This window comes from Calonectris borealis, chromosome 24 (assembly GCF_964195595.1).
Source record: "Calonectris borealis chromosome 24, bCalBor7.hap1.2, whole genome shotgun sequence".
NCBI classification, from domain to species: Eukaryota; Metazoa; Chordata; class Aves; order Procellariiformes; family Procellariidae; genus Calonectris; species Calonectris borealis.
The window spans coordinates 1243797-1266952 of NC_134335.1; the positions used below are offsets into that span (position 1 = coordinate 1243797).

Below are 23156 nucleotides of genomic sequence, written 5' to 3' on the forward strand. Positions count from 1 at the left end.
AGAGTGTGTTACCACGGGGGCTGGCTTCCTTCGCAGCACCCAAACTGAGGTGTTCTGGAGCGAGTAGTCAGAAATCCCTGGATAGGTGCAACTGCGTGCATACTGCTCATGACGATCTGCCTGAGAACCAGGTTGTGAGGCAGGGCTGAGTCCTGTTGTGATTCCGGTCCCAGCCAATATGTCTATCAATGGGCCTTGTGGCCGCAGCACGCTACTTCACTTTCGTGTGTGTGACGTCCCTGGTTGTTTTAGGGGACTTTTTTTGTCCTACGCTTTTCAGGGAGTTTAGCGTTACTTGGATATCCAAGATGATCTTCAGGAAAAAAACCCAGCCTGTGTCCAGGGTGCTGAGTGCTGGCAGGGGGTTCATCTTCTGTGCTGAAAAAGCAGCCCCCAGGCCGTAACCTAGCACAGCCTGGAGAGCCGGGCTCCCAGGCCTCTCAGTTGTGCTGCTGGAACCGTTCCTGCAAGGCGTTCCTGTGATGTTTTGAGACCCTTGGTTACCTGCAGGACAGGAGGCTGGCACGCTCAGCTCTGGAGCCGCCTGCGGTGCTGTTTGTTCAGCGCTGATGTGCTGGACCAGAGCGGCGCTGCCCTTCCGCAGAACCACCGTAAGGTCCTGAGAGGCTTTGATGGTGAAGGAGCCAGCAAACTCCACACTGTTTGCTTTTACCTGCAGGCCCAGGAGCTGGGAGAAGAGGAAAAAGACCAAAGCAAAGCCAGTATAGAGGAAGAGCAAAGCAAAAGAACAAAAGCTGCTGAGAGGTATGGTACAAACAGTCAGAGCAACAAAGGAGGTGTAGACAGCTCTAGCTCCGGATGACTTGCCTGTCTTGTCCGCCCCTGCTCTGCTCTGGTCACTGTAACCTGTACAGGCGTCCCCTGTAGAACACCCTGAGGTGCTGCAGCTTCTCACAGGGCCTTTCCCGCTAAACCTCTCACTTCTCCTGCCACCTCCTTAGTACTGTCTCAGCAGAGTCCTGCTTTGTTTCAGCTTCTGGCTGGGGAGGCAGCAAAACCGCCTGCCTTGCATTTCCTTGCGACTGCCTCAGATGTGGAGCTGGCTTCCGTTTCCCTTACAGCTATCTGACTTTGCTCTAAGGCTCCGAAAGTCACGCTCTTGCCAAGATGGTCTGAACCTGTTAACAGTGTGCATCGTGCCCTGTGGCGTTTAACCACGGAAGACTTCGCCGCTGGCCATTGCCCGATGACAGAGCTTTCTGGTTCTGAGGCAGCCCCCAGTCTCGGTCAGCGCTGGTCCTTCTGGGCTGCCGGCTCTTCACCGGGCAGAGCCTGTAGCTGAAGGCTCCCAGGGCCAGCCTGGTGCCTGTTACTGGTGGCAGGAGAGCCCAGCTGCGATGTGAACGGTTCTCTTCCGCTTCCTTCCATAGAGGTGGCCTAGAGCAAGTCACTGGCTGACCAGGTGTAAGCATTAAGCTATTTTATATCCTGGTACCTGGACAACTCACTCGAGTGCCCCAGCTGTTACCCCAAGAGCGATGCTGGTTTCCAGACCCTTAGTTACTGCGAGGACTAGGCTATCTAGGGGGGAGCTAATTTCCGCCTGTTTGTGGCAACTTGTTTAAAACGGTTGAAATACTGTGCTGAGCAGTGAGCTCCATGCTCTTGAGCCCCTCCCCTCCGTCTCTGAGAGTTGCAGCATGTGGCATTTATAGATGAATCGTGTCAAAACTCTTAGCCTCCGCGCAGAGTTACATATACTCTGGGGCACTGGGCACCAAGAAGCTGTTGCCTGTGCCAGAAAAACGTGTGAACAGAAGAAGCTGCCGTCCATCTTAATGACTGGCTGCATGCACTTGGGATTTGCAGCCTTGTTCTTAGAGGAGCTCTTCATGTGAAGGTCCCCGAAAATGCGTTCTGCCCGCAGGAATTGTCTCCTTATCACTTGGTACCTGCTTCCCAGCTGTGCATCCTCTCTTTCTCTCCGCCTGTAAAGCTAGCTCGTGCTTGCCTTGTCTCTCTTCTCTGCGCTTCCGAGATGAAGTAGGACTGTAGACGTAAACATGCCTGCCAATATTTCCATCTGTAATTTGGACAATGAGAGTATTGCTAATAGGGCTGACTTATCTTGGGGAAATTCCCTAAGGACTTGGAAAGAGAGGGGGATAATCCAGGGAGGGTGTTCAGCATTTTGAGACTGACACCCGTTAAATCCTCAGCTGCCTGTTAGCCTGGCAGGGCTTGAGGCGGTGGGAATGCTTTGGAGCTTTGCTGTGCCTTTGGCAGCTGCATGTCGGACAAACGGGTCCCGTTGGCAGGCATGGCTCGGTGCCCGTCTACATCAGCTGCGCATCCCGTCTTCCCTCTGTCTTGTCTACCTGCAGCAGCCGCTAGAATCTGATCTGTGCTAATCTGGTCTTCTGTTACCTTTTTTGTGCTGCAAAGTGAGAGGGATCAAAGTGCTTGTGCAACATCAGACGAGAAGTGTTTTGCTTTAGAAAATCCCAGTCGGGAGGAGGCTGTGGCCCAGGAGCCGGAGGATGGATCGCTGGATAGCCTAATCAATCTGGAGGAGCTTGCTGCCCCGCAGAAAGCGTAAGGGCTTCAGTTAAGTCCCCGGTGGTGTAAGCATAACAGCTTTCGTCCTTTTGTTCCCCTTTGTGGTGTTTGAAGTTAGTGTGTGAAGTCAGCACGCTAGGAGATGCGGTTTGGTGGGCACAGCAGAGCTCAAACATCTCCGTATGCAATTCCAAGCAGCTGTTTCCCTGGCAAGAGTGCCAAGTGAACAGTCTGTACGGGGGAGGGCGAGAACAGCAGCTCAGCCCTTGGGGTCTGTGGCACAGGACTCCGTGGTACGGAGAAAGAGCTGTTTGCTTTGTATTTGGAAAAGCCTCCTTCTTACCAGTGTCGCTAACAAGGCTGTAAGCCTTCACCCTCCTTTGATAAAGGCTTTCACACAGCCTCCTGAGCGCACTTGCTGAGATCGGGGGGGACAACAAAAGCCCAGCAGACCACCCCGCTTTTACAGTCACTGGGAACATCGGTTGCTTTGAGATGATAAGGTCAGAGCGCAGGACGGTGGAGCTCAGGTTCCCTGCAAAAGCCAGTGGTCTGCTGCTGTACTAAATGGATGGTCTTTGCAGGTACGTACCTGCGGTTCCACTGCGATAGAAGATCTCAGTCGAAGTGATTGTGCTGACTTCGCTTTCTGTGTCAAATGACAGATCAGCAGATGCAACGGGAAAAAATAGGCAGTGCGTCTCTCAGGACAAAGCGGTGCAGAAGCAATCTTTGATGCGGAGACCAGCACAGATTCTCCCTTTTTCTAACAGGAATTGTGTTGAGTTGTGTAAATGTCTGTGCGTTGGCTGGATCTCTTTTCAAGCAAGAACTGGGGCAAAAGGAAGAACATGATGAAAGGGTGGAAGGGGCTGAACTGCTTTGCAGAGCAGCCTGATAAACGGCACCTTCTGTAGGCATCTCTGCAATTGGCCCAGAGCACGTAGCGTTATGGGGGAGCGCTAGTGAAGTGGGATTTTTCCAGAAGCCAGCTACTCTTTCCTCTGTCGTCTTTTTTTGCTAATGGCTGCATAAGTGACCTTTTCGCTTTTGACTCAAGGCTATATTACTGGGGCTGTGATTTCCCTGATTCCTGGCAAAACAGAAGTCCCTCCACCTTACGCTAGCAGTCTCAGAGCACGATGAGACCTTGCTGCTCCAGCTTCCACTAGCAAAGAATAAAAATTTTTTTCCTAGACTAATCTTCATTTTCCCCTCCTTCCCCTTCAGCCTCTCTCAGACCTTATAATTTTGCTGCTCTCTGTCTGAAAAAACTTAATTAGAAACAGATTGGGTTTGAATTTTTGGAGCGCTTAGGGCTCTCTGTTGCCTAGAGCTGGCAACCTCCCAGCACACTTTAGATTGCAATTGCAGAAAAATACCTGGTCCGTCAGAAGCGCACTGCCAATCCCTGGGCTGAAAACAGGTACCGATTGCATCTGCTTTTGTGCCCGGCAGCCCTCGCCAGGGTTTCCTAGCTACTAGGTCCTTCACGAAGTGAGACCGTGTTGCCCTCGCAAGGTGAGCGCTTGTGGGCCAAACTGAGAGTTATCCAGGACCTGAGTGCTGCTGGGGCTGGGTTCAATAATCTATCAGTCAGAGTTTCTCTGGGAGGCAACGAGAGGGCCCACCAGCGGTGCCTGGGGGCATGCCCAAGCTCTTACCCTGACGAGACAACAAGCAAGCTTGTCTTCTGCCTCTGCGCCCTCCACCCACCGCCACTGCTGTTCCTCACCTCCCGTGAGCTAAACAGCAAGGGCTCCACAGCAGCCTGCAAGCGGCTGCGGTCCAGTGGGGATTCTGCCCGTCCTTTCCCTTTGGCGACAGTGAAGCGCCTAGAGTAGGTGGCTCTGAGATTTTGGGTTTGGAATTGATGCTGTTTGGGGGGATGTTGCTGTTCCTTTCATGTTACTCCGTTTTCTGTCACGCTTTTGCCAAAGGAGCTTTCTCTTTTTGGTAGGCAACCTGAGAAGGAAATCGAAGACGAGCAGTCCTTGAACCAGCCTAGTGAAGAATCCCTGGAGGGAATAGCCAAGGAGCTGGAGCTGGAGCTCGAGCAAGAGAAAGTGCATTTATTGCAAGCAAAGAAGGAGAAAATTCAGCAATTCCAGGAGGAGATGAGGCAGCAGGAGGAAGAGGAAGCTCAGAAGCTTCATCAGCAAAAAGAAAAATCCCTCAGGTACTTTCCCCTTTTACTCCATCTCCCCACTATTTCTCCTAGGAGCCTCTCCTAGCTGCGATTTCATTGCCGGTGGCCGCAAGCTTGTGCTGTTATAGGCCACCACCTTGAAAGTGGTGCTACTTTGCGGAGTTGTGGGCAAAGGAGGCAAGAACAGGGCTTTCGGGGAGGAAGAGTGCAGGACTCTCTGCCTAGCACAGCCGATCGTGTGTGTGAGGATCTGCACATCTTGAAACGAATAGTGGCCTGCTGTCAGTGCCGTAAATGCTTAAAGCGGATGGGTGGAGAGCAGAGTCTGCCTCGGGAAAGCGCTCTCCAATACAGACAAGAGAGCATCTTCCCATGTCCTGCAAGACGAGCTCCGATTCGATACACAGGCAGCTTTCAGAGCTCTGAACCTGTCTCTTATGGTTAACCTGGGAAAAGTTTCCAGTTCAGTGCATGGAGCTTTACCGCCTGGCAGACGTTCAAATCCTGGGCTAAATGGTAGAAACAGGAATGGAAATTGGAGCATTAGAGGAGATGAGGTTACCCCAGAGGAACTATCTGAAACTCTGGTACTGTATGTTTTACAGAGGGACTTCCAAACAAGACTTTAAGGAATAGAGCATGGATGTCTGGGTGAAACCCAGCCAGTGCGTGAGGATCTAATAGCAATCCAGGGAGCGGAACAGCACTGGGAGCTGCGTCCTCTCCCGGGGGGGGATTTTTCTCTCAAGGCTCGTATTTTATTTCAGCTGGCCTTGATACTTACGTTCATAGCACACTGAGCCAGCCAGAAACAGTATCTTGACATGAAATGTCATGGGAATGTTGTCTTGGGTGCGAAGGAGGACGCAGAAATCGCACCTGAAGGGAAAAATGTCTATGCATTAATGAAGCAGGAGTAAAAAGGGTGTCATATGAAAATACGAAGCTTACAGATGTACTCATCCATCCAGGTAGCTTGGCTGGGAGCCTGCTTTCATTTAATAGGAGTTGATTTCATTTACCTGGGAAAAAAACCCCTAGTGCCACCACCTATGATGATATAGTGCATTTTAAAAATGCACCGCAGAAGTTTGATGCTTGGGGGCTGTGTCTCCCGTGCCAGCAGCCAAGTTCTGAAGGTATGGAGGAGAATTAATGGTCTGGAGCCCTGGAAACGCGTCACTCGAGCAAGCGCAGCTGGTGGGAGCAGCAGCTGATCTATAGGCCTTGGGGAGGTGGTTTGAAGGTATTTAAGCCTCCTGAACCTCTTTTCTTTTTTTTTTCCTGGTTGCTCATCTCTCAGGACTCTAAAAGAAGATTTGGCGAAGGTTTCTGAGGAGGAAGAGTTGCGTGTCAGAAAGGAAGAAACTGAGAGACTCTCAAAGCTGCGAGCCAAAATCACCTCGGAGACCGAGGCAGAGAAGGAGAAGATAAGGTGAAAAGTTTTGCTGCCATCCCTGGGGTCATAAACTCTGCTGGTTTGGGAGGGAAGCATCTTGCATGCCACCAGCAACCACTCCAAGTGGAGGTACCGGCCGCCTGAGCCTCCCATAGCCGGTACCCTGCCTTGGGAGTAAGCACGAGGCCCTGACTCCGATGCTGTGCGTGCTGGGCAGCCGTGTGGCGAGAGAAGGTCAAACCGATGGACCTGAACGGTAGCGGCTCTGCCGCCCCGGCGCTGATCCAATTTTGCTAACCAGACAGGTAGTACCTGAGTGTCCCGAGAGAGGTGTTGCTGTAAGGTTGGACCAGGCACAGCTCTGGGGCATGCAAATGAAAGAAATGGCATCCACAAGGACAGCCGCACTCCGCAGAGTAGCTTGGTTTGAGTGGAAGTCTCCGTCTAATGGCTATGAAGGCCTGTTAAAACAACGGGAGGAGGCAGGCGAGGCAGGCACTGGAAAACTTACATTTTGCTATTTTTTTTTATTTAGTTGACAGATATGTCTCTACCTGACTGCTTTGCTGTTTATTTCCCAGGCCTTCGTCGATACGCTTGTGAATCTGTGTGCTGTGGTTCTTGGTTTCTTCTGGCTTGCGTGTCCTATCGCATAGCAGTGTCTTCTGTCAGCTCCGGTTCCTAAATGGAGCCCAGGGGTAAAGTACCAAATTCTGACTTGCTTCCGTCTCTGTGTTCTTGTTGCAAACCTACCAGAGCAGAGCAAGAGGTCGCGCTGCAGAAACTAAGAGAAGAGTGGGAATCCCTGCAGGTAACGGAGAAGGAGAGCCTGGAGAGGAAGCAGCAGCTTGTTTTGGAGAAAATGAAGCTGGAAATGGAGGAAGCTCAGCAGAAGGAGGTGATCGGGCTGGAACAAGAGAAGGAACGATTCCTGAGTGAGCTCAAGGAGAGATTAGAGAGGGAAAAGAAGCAGGTGAGATGTTTATTGCCAGCTAGGGTCGGACCCATGCTGTTCATGCTGACCTGGCCTGCGTTGCCATGCCTAAGTGTCGAGATTAAATAACACCCGCATGGACTTTAATAATGACTGCCGTAAAACGTAAAGGAAAGATGTTGGCATGCTGTTAGAGGCATGATTGAGGTGGGGAGGAGTAGTCCTCCAATTTTTATTACAATGGTGATTAAATAACAATTATTTAAATGGCCACATTGCATCTGAAGAAAAGAAGGATCACTGTGTGTCTCTGCCAAGCTAAACCAAGCCATTTTATCAGCTCAGAATACCTCTTTGGCTGCTGCTTTAGTCCTCCAGAGAGCTTGGGGAGTTCTTGAACGGAGGCAGTCTGTAGTCCTTCCAGCACGGCATGACTGAGATCCCTTGAGGAGGGAGGGAAAAGCACCCTCCCACTTGGGAGGGAAAGCACGTAGAGAGTAAAGGCACCTTGTGTGTAATCCAGTTTGAAAGGGTTTACCGTTGTGCTTTTTTGATGCTTATGGGTAGATGTTAATCGCAAATACATCTTGCGCGGCATGTCCTCACAAACAGAGGTTTTCCAGCAGACTGTCTTGCTCATGTTCCTGTAGGCAGTAGAAGAGCTAGAGAAACAGTTTGCAACTGAACTCCAGCAGCTGAAATCTGCTGCAGAAGAGAAGCATCGTAAGGTAAAGGATGGTGTCTTTAGAACGTAAATTGGGTTTTTCCCCGCACTGCCACCACAGGTGGCTAGGGAGGGTGGCATTAATTTTTTTCCACTTCCTAAATATGCTTCTGGTCTGTTCTCAGCATTTGGACATGCTCCAAGTAGGGGGTGGTGAGACTGCACACGCTGGTCTTTGCCATGGTGCTTGCTCTCTGTAGGAGGGCACTAAATGGATCTTGTCAGAAGGGTGACAAGTCTCTGTGGGTGGCTTTCATGGCAGGTCATTTCCAGCCTGCAAACTCAGATAGCAGAGGCACAGAGGAGCGAGGAGGCTCGCCTGCTTGACAACTTGCAGAGAGCAGAGCAGAAAGTGCAGCAAAAAGCCTATCAAGTAACCGAATACGAACACGAGGCAAGTATTCGTCTTGGCTTACTGAAGGTTCGTCACCCTCTCTCCTTGGATGCGTAGTGAGGTCTGAGAGGCCATGTCCTTGCCCAGGGTGACAGTGGCGTCTCGGGGGAAAGGACACCCCTGCAGCATCTCACCTCGCCAGGGCGCTCGCTTTGTGCTACCCAGGCCACCGCCTGATCCCCACCCAGGGGGTACTCTGAACTTCAGTCCTTCTGCTCATGTGAGAGGTCGATCTCTTGGGGGGCCGCCGTAGTGCAATGCTGTGGTTCGGGGAAATATCTCGCCGCGTTTTCCCTGCAGCTCAGCGAGCTTATGAGAGAGAAACGCCGGGAAGTGGAAAAAGACCACGAGAGGAAAATGGAGAGGATGAAAGAGGAGCACCAGGAGGTCCTAGCACGGATGCAGGATCAGTATGAGGAGGAGGTACTGCTGGGGGAGAGCAGTGAATTTGGGAGGTGGCTGTAGCGGCTTGCTCCGTTGGGCTGCACCTGGGCTGGCACTGCTGCTTGCCAGACCTGCCTGTCTCAGCCACTCCTAGAATTGGAAATCTTCTTTCCTGAGAGCTGGGCATTGTTGCCATGATGTAAAATGAATTTAGGCTGGCGTTATAAGGATAAGCTGTCAAAATATTCTCTGTGTAGGCAACGTCCACATGCGTTTGTGGACTTCTGTGCGAGAGAAGACTCTTCACATTTTTGCAGGTGCCCGTTCTGGAAAGCCTTCTGCCTCTCTTGCTTTTTGACTATACAGTCAGCAGTGTTTGACAAAACCTTAGTTTCATGGGTTATTTCTTCTTTCTTGAGCCATTCCCTTAACAACGTTGTCCCTGTAAGCAAGAGGTTTTGTTTGCTGAATTTGGTATTTGCTCGGGAGCTGCTGTGTGATGGGCTGGCTTTCTGGAGGGTGCGTGTCCTGTGCGTTCATGTTGGCTGGCTGGAGAAGCCTGTGCTTCACTCAGCCACTTTTCTTGTTTGTGTTTTGCCACGAACAGGAGAGAAAGCAAAGAGCAGAGCTGTTTGAAGGCCTGCGAGTTGAGATGGCGCGCCTCCGACAGCTTCGTGAGGCGGAGGTGAAAGCTCTGCAGGCAGAGCTGGATGAGCGGCTTACTGCGTTGCAGCACAGGCACAGGGAGAAGGTGAGGAGGACACTTGGCCTAGCAGTTTGCTGTGACCTGGCTGCTTGGGTATGGCCTCAGTGTGCCTCCCACCCTCTACAGCCCAGGGCGACACAAGTGGCCGGTCACGTTTTCCCAGTCTTCGTTGTTCCTTGTTTCCCAGAGCTCTGCCTGGCGAGTGAGGAACTTGTGCCATTCTCTCTTTAACTCAGCATCTCTGTGCAGGAGAGAAGACTCCAGGATTCAGAAAACGAGCTTGAAATGCGCACGAAGAACGTCAAAGCCAGATCAGCGCAGCTCCTTAGCCAGGTGAGTCAGCCCTCTTGGGCTCGCAGAGCTGCTCCTCTGGCTGCTTCCTCGTGGGGGACTTTTCAGAAGTGCTCAGCCAGGACTCCTGCTGCCATCCAAGTTACAGGTGAAGCTTCCGTCACGGGCCAGGGCAGGGCTAAGCGTTCCTAGTGGTGCAGCCTCGTGGCTGACGTTCGCAATGAAGGTCGATGCTCTGGGTTTGCTCAGTGCTTTGGCAGACAGTAAGTGGCTTTTAAGTGACAGAGGGATCATAGAAGACTTCCAAGGCAGCACGTCCTGCTCAGCATAACTTCGGGTTTTAGTCAATCCTTTCCTGATCTACCTCCTCCTCTCCCTGCTGCCGTGAAAAGGGAATGAGTGTTTCTGGATCTTGGGCAGCAGAGTGGGAGAGGGAAGCGCTCCAAATGCGCCTGTGGCGCTGGCAAAAATCACTGGCTGATGCTCTTGCCTGCCAGATCTCTAAGTCCTGGCCTGTGCCGGGGGCTGTAGATAACCTTGCTTCTGTCAGCCCTTCCTTTCCAAGCAGCACTGGAGTGAGGAAGTAAAAAGGTAGAGAAATGCTGGAGGCAACCAGAGGCTTCACAAAAGCAAGATCCTGCAGAAGTGGCCACGTGCCTTGAATACTCTCACAGCTGAGCAGGAAGGGGTGTTCTTCCCACAGATATTCCCAACTTCTCACTTGAAGTCAAATAAAGGCAGGGGATCTTGGGGCGGGGGGAGGAATAAAGCAAAGCTGACGACAATCCTCAGGTGTTTTGAAATGGTCTTGGGACTCAGGCCTGGCTTCTGTACTTCAAGTGCTGCTCAGCGTCAGCAGTCTTCTCGCTCTGACACTCACCTACTTTCTCATCTGTGTATAGGAGGAGTCTCTGAGAAAGAAAAGGCAGCAGCTGCTGGATGAAGACAGACAGACTGAGCTAGAAAGAGATGTATGTATGCTGTAGCTCTGGAGAGGTGCTGTGCTGCTTTTCTTTTGGGGGTGAGGGGAGCACACTAGAACCGTGGCTTTAAAAAAGCAAACTGTTGCTTCTAAATTGTGAGTCTGAAAATCCCTCTCTGCCGCAGCCTGGTGTGCCATCCTGCTGGGAGTTTGAGCTCTTTAGCTCTGAGCTGTTTCCCAAAAAGAAGGCAGTTCTGTTCTTCCAGGATTGGCATGTGGTGTGTGCATTTGTAGCTCTGGGACCTCCTGTGAGTTGTGCAAGTAGCAAGTCTCTTGCACGTTGTGTGCCTTTCATTTTGGTTTTGGGGAAATTACTGTGAGGGATTTTTTGGTTTTCTTCTAGGAAGCTGCTTTAGCTTCTCAGCTCCGCCTGGAGGAGAATAGGAAGGAGCATGCCAGCCTCCTCGAGTCCACCCGGCAACTGCGTAGGTCTCTTGAAGAGCTCCAGGACCAGAAAGCTGAGCTGGAGGCCCAGGTGGACTTGTTGCAGACCCGCAGCCAGAGGCTGCAGAAACGCATCAGGTGTGTGTATGAGAAGTTTCCTCTCACGCAAAAAATCTAGCCTGTGCCCCTAACAGAAACCTTTCGAACCTAACCTGGACCTCTCCCTTACCTCTGAGCTTCTTGTGTGTTGGGCCATATTCCTTCAGAATCCTGATGGCGGTTTTACTGCATGTCGAGGGCATGGAGGTCCTGGGGCCTGTTTCCAGACCTATTAATAACTCCCTGTGTAAATTTGTCCCTTTCCCTCTGCTTGTCAGGGTAATTCGTTTGTCTTCTCCGCATCTGTCTTGTGAGTTTAATAAGATGCTTTGAGAGGGGCATCGAAATGCAAAGAAACGGTGTTCCTAAGGTAGCTGAGCTTCTGGGTAAGGGTGTGAAGCAACGGTTCCCTGCCCAGCCAGGGGTTACGTTTGACATCACACCACAGACCCAATACTGGTGTTGTCTTGCGTCTCTGTGGCCCTTTCCCTCCTGGAAACTGGAGGTCACTTTGGACACCATTGCAGCTAGATTACTGGTGTGTAATCAAGTGCTGCCACTGTTGCCTTTTCTTGGGGCAGTGAGCTGGAGGCAGCTGTCAGGAGCAAACAGGAGACTCTGAAAGAACTGGAGGCAGAAGAAAGCGTGGAATCTCCAAGAAGGAAAGCTGAGCTCCATGTTGAAGACCTGGGAGAAACTGTTCAAGCTGTGAGTAAAGCAGGCTGTAAAGGTGTTTGCCTTGTGAGATCTGAGGCTGTAACTCCCCTGAAAATCCCAGCTTTTGTTCCTTCTGTATGAACTCGTTTGAGACGCAGTGATGCGCTTTTCTTCGCCGGGGAACATCAATATGTTTAGTAGTATTTGTTGATTTCTGTCTATTATTATTGGGGAAAGGAGTGTGGGGTACTTGAGTGCCTTTGGAGTCAAAAGCAGGGCTTGAGTCAGGGATGGAAACGTCTTTGTTACTTTTTAAAAGTCACATAAAAGAACATCCCTGGCACTGGCCTTGGATCTGGGCAACACCATGGTGATGTCATTCCGAATTTTTGCTCCGAATTGGATTCTTATGGGATCCTAGGGTTCTGTTTCCCATACATATTTCTTAGTTTTTGAAATGTTTCAACTCCTCAGCACGCATCCAGAGAGCCTGCTTCCCCACCCTCTCAAAGCCACGAGGACAGCGACTTTCAATTTGATCAGTGAGTATCTGTATGCCAGCCACTTCTGGAAAACGTTTTTGCTTTGGTTTTACAAGCCGATGTTTTTGCTTGGGTTTACGCGCATTGCACTGACAGTCGGTTTTTGGGGAGGGTGCTGCGTGAGGCTTGCAGGATGGCACAGCCAGCACAAAGCCGGCACAGCCAGCATGCCTGTCTCTTTTCTGTAGTGTCCGGAGCTACATCTCTGCAGAAGGGATCTCCATCAGGAATGCCAAGGAGTTCCTGGTGCGCCAGACCCGCTCCATGAGGAAGAGGCACACGGCACTGAAAGCTGCAAAGCAGCAGTGGCGCCAAGATATGCAGAAAGCACAGGAGGTGGTGCAGGATCCTGACAGCTCCCAGCTGCTGGAGGGCGTGCGCAAGAACCTGGAAGAGGTGAGCCACCGAGCGCTGCCTGTGTTCAGACGTCAGGCACCGTGGATGCACAAATGAATCCACAGCCCTGGGACCGATTCCTGGCTCTGCAGGTGCGGTGACAGGCAGCTGTGGGTGTTCAGTCCCCCTGGAAATCAGATCTTGCATGTTTTTTATGTTAGATATGCAGCGTTCGTCCCTGCTTGTGCCTTCCGCATCGTAACACCAGGGTTAGAGTCCTTCCCCTCTCAGGCTGTAGGTTCCTTCAGGAAGGCGAAGAGAGCTGTTCAGGAATACAGTGCAAATGCAGTGTCTGAGGAACGGGCTTAATGAGAATCTAACTGAGGCTTTGGATCACAGCGATGTTACTGCGCCTCAGACGAGCGGCCGAGAGCGCCTGCGTGTGCACGCATGCATAGCCCACAGCTAACGGAGCATCGCACGGTAGAATAGTTTCAGTTCTGTTTCGCTGTGTGTGCTTTGGCCTGGGAAGGCTCTACGAAGCAGTCACGGCAGTGCAGCCAGTGCTCAGTAGCCTGCTGGGTTCCAGGACCTTGATCGTTAGTTGGAGCTCTTGGGACCTTAAAAATGGAGAAGGCATTTGGTAGAGAAAGAGGGATTCCCGTGTCGTGCAAATCCCGTAACACACTTTTTTCTCATAGCAAAGGAAGTGACAGGTATCCATCCCATCAGCAGGTGCAAATTTGTGGTTGTAGCTCCACAGTGATTTCACCCTTGCTTGGAAAAGTGTTCTCAGGTCCTTGCCAGCTCTGCTGATATGCCAACCAAAGGCAGGGAAGATCGTAATTTCCTCCACTGATGATAGAGAGCACTTACGTTTGCAGACCCAAAGCTGCTGTTGACCCTGTTGGATGCAGGGTTTGGAAGTGAAACCTCCTTTTCCTCCGGGTGAACTGGCTTTGAGGCACGTGCTCTGCCCTCTGTACACTCCCCTTCCCGTGCCCTCGACGACTTGGGAGCAGTTTAACTCCAGCAGCATGATTTCCTGTGCTGAGTAGAAGTGAGATAATGAAAGTCACCGTGACCACTAACGCAGATTATTTCCTGTCGTTCTTGTTTAATTTTCCTCCTTGGCTTGGCTGTTGATCCACGGCAGGAAGCAAAGCAGTTGGACAAGATGAAGTCGGCTATGCGGAAAGGACAGGTGCTGCTGAAGAAGAAAGAAGAGAAACTAAGCCAGCTGGAGTCCTCGCTGCTGGAGGAGGTAACCACCAGCACCACCGTTGCTTGTGCCTGCTCAGCTGCACTCCCGCCCTGCCCAGAGCTCTGGGCCTCCTCCCCTAGGCTGGAGTCTCTGCAGGGCTTTTGCTCCCTGTGAGGGCTGTTTAGCTGGTGGCCCAGGACTGGCAGTTGCCCGCGGAGCTGGGTTTTAGAAACACGTTCTCTGAGAGCAGAGTGGTGTGTCTGTCTGAGAACGGTGGGAGCGAGGCGGCTAGTCACGAAGTTGGAGAGAATGACAAACTGAATTGAACTATGACCCCCGTGGCTCATTAGGTCTGCAGCCAACAGGACAAATGTGGGCTGGGGTTTGGGGTGGAGACTTTCTTCTACAGCGGCAGCTTGCCAGGCAGGGCTGCTGGCGGCCCGGATGGGCTTGGGTGGAGAAAACCTGCTGAGCGCGCTGGCTCGTGAGAACCTTGTTTGTTGGGTCAGAAGCGAATCGCTGTTAACACCGATATGCTGAAGCATCCTACAATATAAAGTAAAACTTCACATCAGAATGGCTGGATGTCTTATTAACTGTCTATATCTTGGCCAAGACGGGAAATACTGTGCCTTCCCCCCACTGATGACATCTGGACTCGCTGTTAAGCGTGTGGCTGCAGAGTGGATACAGAAAGCAGCCTGAAAAAACCGCGTGATTTGAGCCTAGAGAAAACAAGGGCAGGTCGCCTCGTGTGAGCTAGGATCGAGTCTGCTTTCCTGACCAGGGCAAGCCTTGGAATCTGTTCAGCTCTGCCTGGGAGCACGTGGCCTTAGGCAGGGTAGCAGCAGATGCAAGAGCACGAGACCTTTGATGGTCAAGCAGTTGTCCTTGGTGCAAAGAGAGAACCCAGCTCATGCAAGAGATTTGAGGCTTATTGAAAGCACAAAACACTTCGACTCCTGCCTAGAAGGGCCCATTCACATGGCTGTTAGATTTGGCCTCTAGTGCACGCACGTGCTTCTTCCAGAGACCCAGCAGTCTCTTGATTTTCAGATTTTACCGTCAGGGACTGAAGATGAGTCTGCCTTCACTTGGCCTATGCCTGTCTGTGCAGTCCAGCCTGTGTAGACTGGCTGTGGGCAGTATTCAAGTGGCTTTTATGTTTCAGGGACAGAACAGCGGGTTTTAGTTGCGTTGTTTTCCTTCTTTTGACCAGCTTTCAGATGAAGATACGCTAAAGAGTGCTGCATGCAAGAAGATGGTGACTTTTGATCTCAGCAACTCTGAGGACACAAACAGCACGTCCAGCGTAAATCTGCATCAGCCTAAATGTAAGTGCCTGGCTGGCTTGATATGCTGTGCCCAGTGTATAATGCTTTAGACCTAGTTCTGGCTTTCCCCCTTGCCTCCCTGATGTACCTTCTGTTGTTCTCACTTGTGCTGATGAGCGTCTAAGGCAGGTCTGCTATCTGTGACCGGGACTGTTCTGGATACAACGTTTTATTTGAAAAACTTATTTCCTGCCTGCAGTGGCAGATGAGAGGGATGGAATCTGTGGGTGAACTTGCCTTTTCAATCTCTGCCTTTGTTTTTAGAGGGGATTGTAAAATCTGGCTTCAGCTCTTCCCTCTGCTGTCGCAGAGCTGTGTTGCTCTTCTGCAGGTGTCCAGGCTTCCTCTTCCTCACATCTCTGGCAGGAGAGGCTGCTGCAATTCCCTCTGTCTGCTGCTTGTGCTTTTCTGTTTGCCTTCAGTTGCCTGTAGCTGGAGTTGTGCAGGTGGGAAGAAGGGCTCCCCATAAAGAGCCAGGAAGGCAGGAGGGTTGTGTTGCTTGCAGAAAGGCTGGCAAGGCTGAGGCTTAAGGAAAATTTGGAAAACTTCCCTATGGCAACAGACTGACAATCTGTCCAGTCGGGGATCGTCTCTCTGACCCTGATCAGCAAAATACCTGCAGGCACATGTGAAACTTAAGGGTTTTCTCTCACCATGAGGTGAGAGCCCTTGTATCAGCACAGTCCTTTTGGTCCTACCCCCAGCCTGGCTGGTGGCCTCGAGAGCTTTGCTTTTTATGAGCGTGTGAAGCGTAACCAATCCGTTCTGCCTCCTGCTCAGTTTGTCTGCGGTGAGACTATTGAAGTAAAGCGTGCTCGCCTGTGCCAGGGTCTCATCTGAGCGGCGAGGTGCAGTACTGGGGGTTCAGCACGGGGGTGCAGCTGTTGAAAGGTCTGGCCATTTGCAAGGGAATCGCCATTATGTTAATGGCTGCGCGGTACAGGGTACGGTAGAACTCAGAGGGATGGAGCAGGGAGGTGAAACACGCACTAATGCCTATCCAGGCTTGTCCTGCAGGCCCCGTTCTTGCAGCACTGGAGGATCTTGTCCTTGCTATCTTGTTTCTCCTCCCCTTTGTGCCCAAGCAGCCTCCAAGGCACGAGTCCTCGTTGTCAGTCTGTATCTCCTCTGTTGGCTGCAAAGCCAGCTTTTTGCCTCTGTATCCCGCTTAGCACACACCGATCAAACGCAGCTCGGAGTGCAACACGCAGTGGAAAGCGAGTCTCTGTCGGGGAGGCTGTGTCTCCCTTGCCTTCCCAGTGATCCCTTTTTTCCCCCCTCTTCCGCCAGTTGATTTGAGAACCGACCTACGGCCTGCCCCCCAGCTGGACAAGATCCAGTGCTTGACGGACTCTCTGCAGCGCATCACTAGTGAACTGAACGGGGCCCTCGGCATCTTGGGCTCTCTGAACAATCGCCAGTCTCCTCTCTTCACCTCGACGCCCTGCGACGGCGTCCCTCTTTCTACGTATGCCTCCTTGGCAGGACTTCAGGCAGGTGGCTCCGTGGTGCCCCCCGCCGGGGTGTCTCTGGCAGACCAGTGGGCCTGGAGCGCTGGGCTGAGCTCTAGTCGCTCCTCCACAGCTGGACAGTCAGCGGACAGCATCCTGGCAGAGACGTGGCACAAGTATTTCCCGGGTAAGTCTCCTATTAATCCACCTGCTTCCTTGCCGAGGGCTTTTGATTTCACAGCCCTGCAGGTTCTAAGCGGCTCACCCTTCCCATGCCGGTAAGGCCAGATCCTCTGGTGCTGCTGATAGGAAGGGTGCTAACGAGAGAAGGAATGAGAACCTCATTCCAGGAAGTGCAGCGCATGGCTGATCCTTGTCATCCTGCTTCTGGAGCAGTTCAGCCTTTAATACACAGCCAAGAAAGCAGTTGTTGCTAAAGAAGGGAGCAAAAGAGGAGACAGCCCCGCTTCACTGGAAGCCTCCTGTGAATTGCGGATCGAGTTCACCATCTCGGTTTCCTTAACACCACTACGTCCTCGGCAGGTAGCTCAGCTTGTAAGGCCAGTGCTTCCATAGTACGAGAAAGCAAATGCACCCAGATGTAAAGACAGTAGATTTTTGGGGGCCTGTACTTAATGTCTGTTTTCCAGGTGGGTTCCCGTCGCTCAGTGGAAGTTCCAAGCCTCTGGACAACAAGCTGGGATACGTACCTGCAGAGTAAGAGTCTGTTTCCTTGAGTTGGAGTTTCATTGTGCTGCTTTTATTTCTCTGGAATGATTTATAGGTCACATTTCACATAACGAGTCGATAACAAAATCATAAGCTACGTATTAAGTAGACAAGTTAGACACTAGTAGTTATTCACTGCCCCGTGCGTGGCACTGCCTTGTAGCTTCTACAGTGAAGCTGCCGTCATAGCTGTGCTGATAACCCTCATTCCAGGACCGGGGTCCAAGGGTGCCGGCACTGGGCCACGCTGGCTCGGCCGTGACGGGCGATGCTGTGTGGCTGGATGGAGTGGAGGCTGCCACCCAAACCTTTCCGATGCTGTACAGACGAAAAGGAGGACAGCAGCCTGATAGTGGGGGGCTGCTGCAGCTTTTCCCTACGATGTGGTTGGGCAGAGGACTTTGAGCCAAGAGGAGGTGGCTTTTTGTTAACCGTGGCTCTTCCTGTAGCAGCCCATCATTTTCTTTGACGTTTCTGGGGTTGTTTCTGCCTAGACCTCTCTTTCCCACTTGCGCTGTCTCTTTCTCTTATGCGACAGTGAGCAAATACGGCTGTTCCAGCACTCCCAGTTCCCGAGCAGTGAGTCAGGCAAGATGAGCATTCAAGGAATGATTGAGACGAACAAGAAGTGGCTAGAAGACTTCAAGAGGGATTCAAAAGCGTATCCTTTGCCTGGGTCTGCTCTTTAATTGCACTCCAGCTTCCTGCAGCAGGTAGGAGGAGACAGCAGGAGGTGAGTGAATCAGGAGCCCTAAAGCATTGAACAGCAATGTCGAAGCCTTAGCCTCTATTTTAGTCTCCGGTTCTGCAAAGGAATACGATGTTTAGCAGTTAGAGCATGAGTGACCTGTTTGCTCTCCTTTGAGCCTGTACTTGACCGAGAAAGTCTCTTCCCTTCTCCCAGTTGTGCTGTGATGCTCTTTAGTGCCGCTGCTCTGCTGTGGCACGCGGCAGTTGGAGCTGGTGATGTGAGAATTAAAAAAAATTAACCAAAGAGTGCAGAACGGAGGAGGCAGCAGGGGCCTGGTCTGGGAGGCCATTGACCCAGCCCCAGGCACATGGGTGGCTTTGCCACGGGCGGTCCCTGCTGAGCAGCCCGGGTGAGGCAGCAGCGTCTCTGTGAGGCAAGGGTGCCTGGAGACGCGTGGACCTGGCACGTGGGGCGGCCGCGTGGCCGGGCAGGGAGGGCTGGGGCTCCCCGGCAGAGCTCTCCCTCCAGCTCGGTTTGGAGGCGTGTCGTAGCATGCGGTTAGATCAAATGAGGGAGACCTCTCCGCGCTGTTAGCGGGGATGTTTCCAGGTTTGTGTTGTAACAGCGTGGTGCTGGGGCTGTCGGTGTCTCCTCCGCGGTGTACATTGATAGTAGCAGCAAATCCCTCAGGCCTCCGGTAGCACACGCTGTCCTGAGCACGGTGCTCCTTTGAATTCCCTAATCCCCCTTTAATTCCGTTTGACTTGGCTGCGGCAGGCTAAGTACAGCACGTGTGTGCAAGGCTGGCTCCTGCCCCTCAGTACCTGTCCTGTCTGCTGGCTGTGCTCATGCGTGCTAATCCCTCCTGTGAGCCAGGCTTTTCCTTCACCCAGCTGCCAGATCTCTCTTCCCCGGTGCGCAGAAGCCCCCCGCCAGCAGCCCCAGCCTCCTTCAGCTAGGACTGGATGAAAACAGGCAAATTAAAGTGTACCATTACTAAAAGGTGGGACTTGGCTCTGGAGAGACGGTGGCTGGGGCCTAACGATACGTTGGTTTCGGAGATGCCCAGCCGTCTCCGTTGTGTCTTTGTGCTGTGCCCTTGAAATAAAGTCTCTTTACAAGCGAGCGGAGGAAGGAGGAAGGGAGCTTCCCAGGTGGATTCTTCTAATCCTGTAATGTGTCCAAATATACTTTATAGACTCTTTAATCCAGTGGTGAAATATCAGGGCTTCAATAAATCAACAGTTCCTCATTAGTATTCTAGCGATCGTGAGCCAGACCTGTGAATCATGGAGGACTTTGAGTAACTGGTCAAGGGGGAGGATGTGAATCCAGCTGAGGCTCTGCTGGAGGAAAAGGGTCAGGAAATGAGCCCACGCTGGTGCCCAGCAGATTCCCAGGTGGGCCGAGTCATCTGGCCTCTGGCACGCGAGGGAGCAGGGGAGAGCGAACAGCGAGAGGGCTGCAGGGTCTGGGGAATGGCAGACTCTGGCTCTCGGGAAACGTTCCTCCCTTTTGGGGTGGAAGCAATAGGAACTAAACCAGGAGTGGCTTTTCATGGCAGGTCTGGCAAAGCGCTCCCTGCTTCCTCTTTCTGCCCCGCCAGCCCGAGCTGCGCAGCATAGCTGTGCTATGGGAGCTCTTCTCCTGCGTTACCAATGTGCCGACGGCAACGCGGAGCAGGGCTGGCAAGAGAGCGCGGGGCGGCGTCTGCTGGTGCAGGCGCTGTTAAGGAACGCAGCCCAGTGTGAACGTTGAGACGGAGCCCCACCTGCGCCCTTCCGTGCCCTGGGGAGAGGGATCCGGAGCTCGGCTCAGCAGCTGGGGTCTCCTTCCACACAGCAGGGCTGGGGAGGCAGACCCGAGCCCCCGGTGCCCAGCCTGGAGCCTGGCCTGGCTGCTCCTGCAGCAGCTCCGCTGGGCTCCTGGGAGAGCAGGTCTCACGAGACCGAGAAGCGGGCTCTGCATGGCTGGAAAGCTGGCTGAGGCGTTGGGGTGCACGGCGCTCGGGCCTCAGCTGCGAGATGGCGGCTCGCTGCTTTGCTCGCCGGGTGGCTGCAGTGGTGTTCCTCCGGAGAGGCTGTATCCAGAACACGTCACCGCCCCGCTGGGGTGCACGGAGCTGGGAGGGGGCAGATGGTGCTGCTCTAACCGTCGGGGAGAAGTCGGGCGAGGTTTTCGTACCGCTGAGTGGGAAATGTGGTATTTGGTTGTCTCTGTCAGTATTTCGTCCAAGCTGACGTTAAATATTTTATGCTTTAAAAAATGCTGAGCCGCTTGCCGTTTTGTCTGCTGAAGAAGTCTGCATTTCAAGGGATCCCATCTGTGAGAAATCGTCTTCAAAGCCGTTCTCTCTAGAGACGGCTGATGCAGGGAGGGTGGTAAAGCTGCTGCTCCGCACCCTTTCGTGCTGTTTCTGTTCCTCGGCGTGGCTAATGATGTGCGGCGGAGTGAAGCAGAACCCCCTCCTGCTTTGCTTCCCGGGTGTTGTGTACTGGCACAACACCGAAACAGCTCACACTGTGAGCGTGGCAGGGGAATGTTTACATGCAAATAGAAACATATTTTTGATGAACATCATTTTAAAACTCTCAAGAATGTCTGTGTGTATTTTTTGCTGATTTCCTTAGGATTTTTTTTAATTACTCGGCCAGTCCTAGGACAGCTTGATCCTCTGGGCAGGTCCATGTTCTCCACCCTCTGTTTGCTAACGAAGCGCAGGGTAGTCCTTCTGCAGGCCCTCCCGGTAGAGAACATCTCACTGGTGTCCTTGCTGAGGAAATCCTAGCTAGCTCGTACCGGCTCTGGCCGCATGGGGAGAGCTCAGATGCCCACAGGGAATGGCAGAGGAGTCCCTCTGTAGGAAGGGATGGATCAAAGTGCAGGTTTCCCATCTGCTGCCGGATTGCACCAATCCCTGTCTGCAGGGATTTCGCTTTTAGTTTCCTGGCTACTGGTGGGAGTCGTGGCAGTCCTTCCAGTCAGATATTTTAGAAGGGACCCTGTGGTTCTGGCTTTCTGCAGCACGGGGAAGCTGTCAGCCCGGCGGATGCTGTGCCCAAAGCCGCGTCGCTGAGCCCAGTCTGTGCGTTCGGAGAAGCGTGTATTAGTAGTGCGGAGAAATGCCTGTTTTCTTCGCAATAACTTGGTTCGCAACGTGTTCCTTTTTCCTGTTAAAACTTGTGATAGCAGCTGTATCTGGTTTGGTACGCAAATTAAAGCAACATGAGCCTGTTTTGTATGAGGGTGATGTTTGTAGCTCTTTTTTCTTGTTGAGATGTTCTGGTGTAGCCCTAGATATCCAGCTTGTACTTACCTTTCACATCTTCCCCTCGCTTGTCTCCGGGCTTTTTCATGTTTTGTCTGGTCAAGGTCATTTCTGGCAATTTCCAAGACCGCTTCAGCTCATTGTGGCTTTACGACCATTATTCTGTTAAGTATCGGGCCAGGGTAGCAAATGCAGGGGCAGATCGAAAGCTAAAACACAAAACTACAAAAGCAATTCTTCATGGGGCGTTCAGCCAGCAGGGCAGCTTTTCATGGGCTCGTATCCTGCCCTTTTCATAAAACTGTCGTCCAGTCTCGTTACAACGGTCGTCTCGCTCTGGAGCTTTATGTCAAGGTTGGGGGACGGGCTGTGTGCAGGAACAGCCCAAGGCCGGCTCGGCTGGGCGCCCGGGAGGGGCTGCCTGCGGGGTGGGCAAAGATGCTCGGGTCTCTGCCGAGCAGGTGGGGAGTTCTCCCTGGGAAATGGGGAGAACTGTGTGGCGCCGGCAGGGAACAGGGCTTCGCTCCAGAGCTGCTCTCCGGCAACTTGGGATGTGTTAAAATTGGCTAGCTCTGCAGATTGGCTGTTGCTACTGATTTCTCCATTTATTTCGGAGCAGCCGTGAATTTTCCCCCAAGTGGTGTTTTAGGCGCTGCTGCTGCAGCGGTGTGCTTGCTGGAGTCCTGCCGGCGGGGTCGCCGAGCAACGCTCTCACCAGAAATCGGGCAGCATTGGTGACGTTCCCATGGTCTTGTTCCTTTCCCCTTCCCGCCTCCTCCCGGCAGCCCTGGGACACCCGTAGCAGCCCTTCCGGGCGGTGCACGTTCGCTCCTTTGGGATCTTTCCCTTTAGGGTAGTCTCGTGAAAGGCTCAGCTTGTCCTGCGTCTCCAGCCACCGCGGCGAAGGCTGCCTCTGTCCGATGGGGCATTTGCCGCGTGTGTCCTGGCTGGGGACTCTCCAGCGCTGGGAGACTGCAGATGTAACACGGCCGGTGACAGCAATGGTGGGGAGAAGGGAGGCTCAACGCCTGCCCTGATTTTTCCGGCTCTGATTCTTCTGCACAGTGCATCGCTCGCTGGAAATCCTAGGTCCAGATGGATGGGGATGTGGGGACGCTGGGTGATCGTAACGTGATTGGAGCTGCTGGTACGACATAAGACAAAGCCAAATGTGCTCGGAGGATGCGCGAGGCACACGGACACGTGCAGGGGCTGGGATCCTGCTGCGCACAGTTGTGCTCTGCCTGTGGAGGGAGGGCTCGAAAGGAAGGCGCGCGATTGCTGCTGAACGCTGCGGGGAGGAAAGCTGTTGGAGCCAGAGGACTGGTGAGGCACAGGAAGAACAAAATGTGGATCAGCTGGTCATGCAGAAATGGAGGCTGATAGTTAGAGGCACATCCTTAAAAACACAACACAAACCATTCCCAAACCTTGAATCACCCCAGTTCTTGCTGCGCCTGATCTGCACTTGTCTGTCTTTGCCTGCTGGAGAGCTCCGGTAAGAACTACTGGGGGAGGTCTCTGGTGGCCACACACGTTGTCCAGGTAGGCACTTTTGGGGACAGGTCCCCTGCCCCACTCCTGAGGCAGCCACTGTGCGAAGAGCCCAGGGGGGCTCTGAGAAATCTGAAGTCCCATCTGAACTGAAGGTGCCTTCTGGGCGTGGGAGGCTTCGCGGTAATCCTGCTGAGAAGCAGTCTGAGCAGAGGAGGTCTGCCCTGGCTCATGGGTCTGAGGTGTGGAGCGTGTGCACGCCTGTCTGGGCGCACTGGCCTGCGTGTGTACGTAGAGAAGAGGATTTGCTTTTCCTGGAATGCCAGTACTATATATGCTGGAGAAACTCGGCGATTAGAAGAGCAAAAGGGCAGCGCACGATTACTCTGCCAAGATGAACGCGAGCCGTAAGCTCATTAAGGGGCTTGGAGTCTGCCTGCCGGAGAAGGGGCGTTCCAGTCCCTGGCTATCTGGAGACCACTGT

The 23156-nt window shown here is 52.8% G+C and overlaps 1 protein-coding gene across 4 annotated transcripts in view; it reads left to right on the plus strand.

The window, feature by feature from the left end:
• Positions 1-22319, plus strand: part of CEP164 (centrosomal protein 164) — a 45235-nt gene extending 22916 nt beyond the window's left edge. For 2 of the 4 annotated variants that reach the window (XM_075172837.1, XM_075172838.1), the window contains 20 exons: positions 680-765; positions 4481-4699; positions 5973-6104; positions 6825-7041; positions 7653-7730; positions 7989-8120; positions 8421-8543; positions 9112-9255; positions 9460-9543; positions 10404-10472; positions 10827-11005; positions 11548-11674; positions 12098-12165; positions 12354-12561; positions 13658-13765; positions 14925-15039; positions 16330-16677; positions 17141-17207; positions 17758-17880; positions 18811-22203. In XM_075172837.1, coding sequence (XP_075028938.1) covers positions 680-765; positions 4481-4699; positions 5973-6104; positions 6825-7041; positions 7653-7730; positions 7989-8120; positions 8421-8543; positions 9112-9255; positions 9460-9543; positions 10404-10472; positions 10827-11005; positions 11548-11674; positions 12098-12165; positions 12354-12561; positions 13658-13765; positions 14925-15039; positions 16330-16677; positions 17141-17207; positions 17758-17880; positions 18811-18910 — 2727 coding nt within the window. In that variant the 3' untranslated portion in view covers positions 18911-22203. Of the gene's footprint in view, positions 1-679; positions 766-2406; positions 2557-4480; positions 4700-5972; positions 6105-6824; positions 7042-7652; positions 7731-7988; positions 8121-8420; positions 8544-9111; positions 9256-9459; positions 9544-10403; positions 10473-10826; positions 11006-11547; positions 11675-12097; positions 12166-12353; positions 12562-13657; positions 13766-14924; positions 15040-16329; positions 16678-17140; positions 17208-17757; positions 17881-18810; positions 22205-22243 lie in introns of those variants that run through there. The other 2 variants (XM_075172835.1, XM_075172836.1) reach the window with 2 other exon arrangements.
• Positions 22320-23156: the final 837 nt, after the last annotated feature.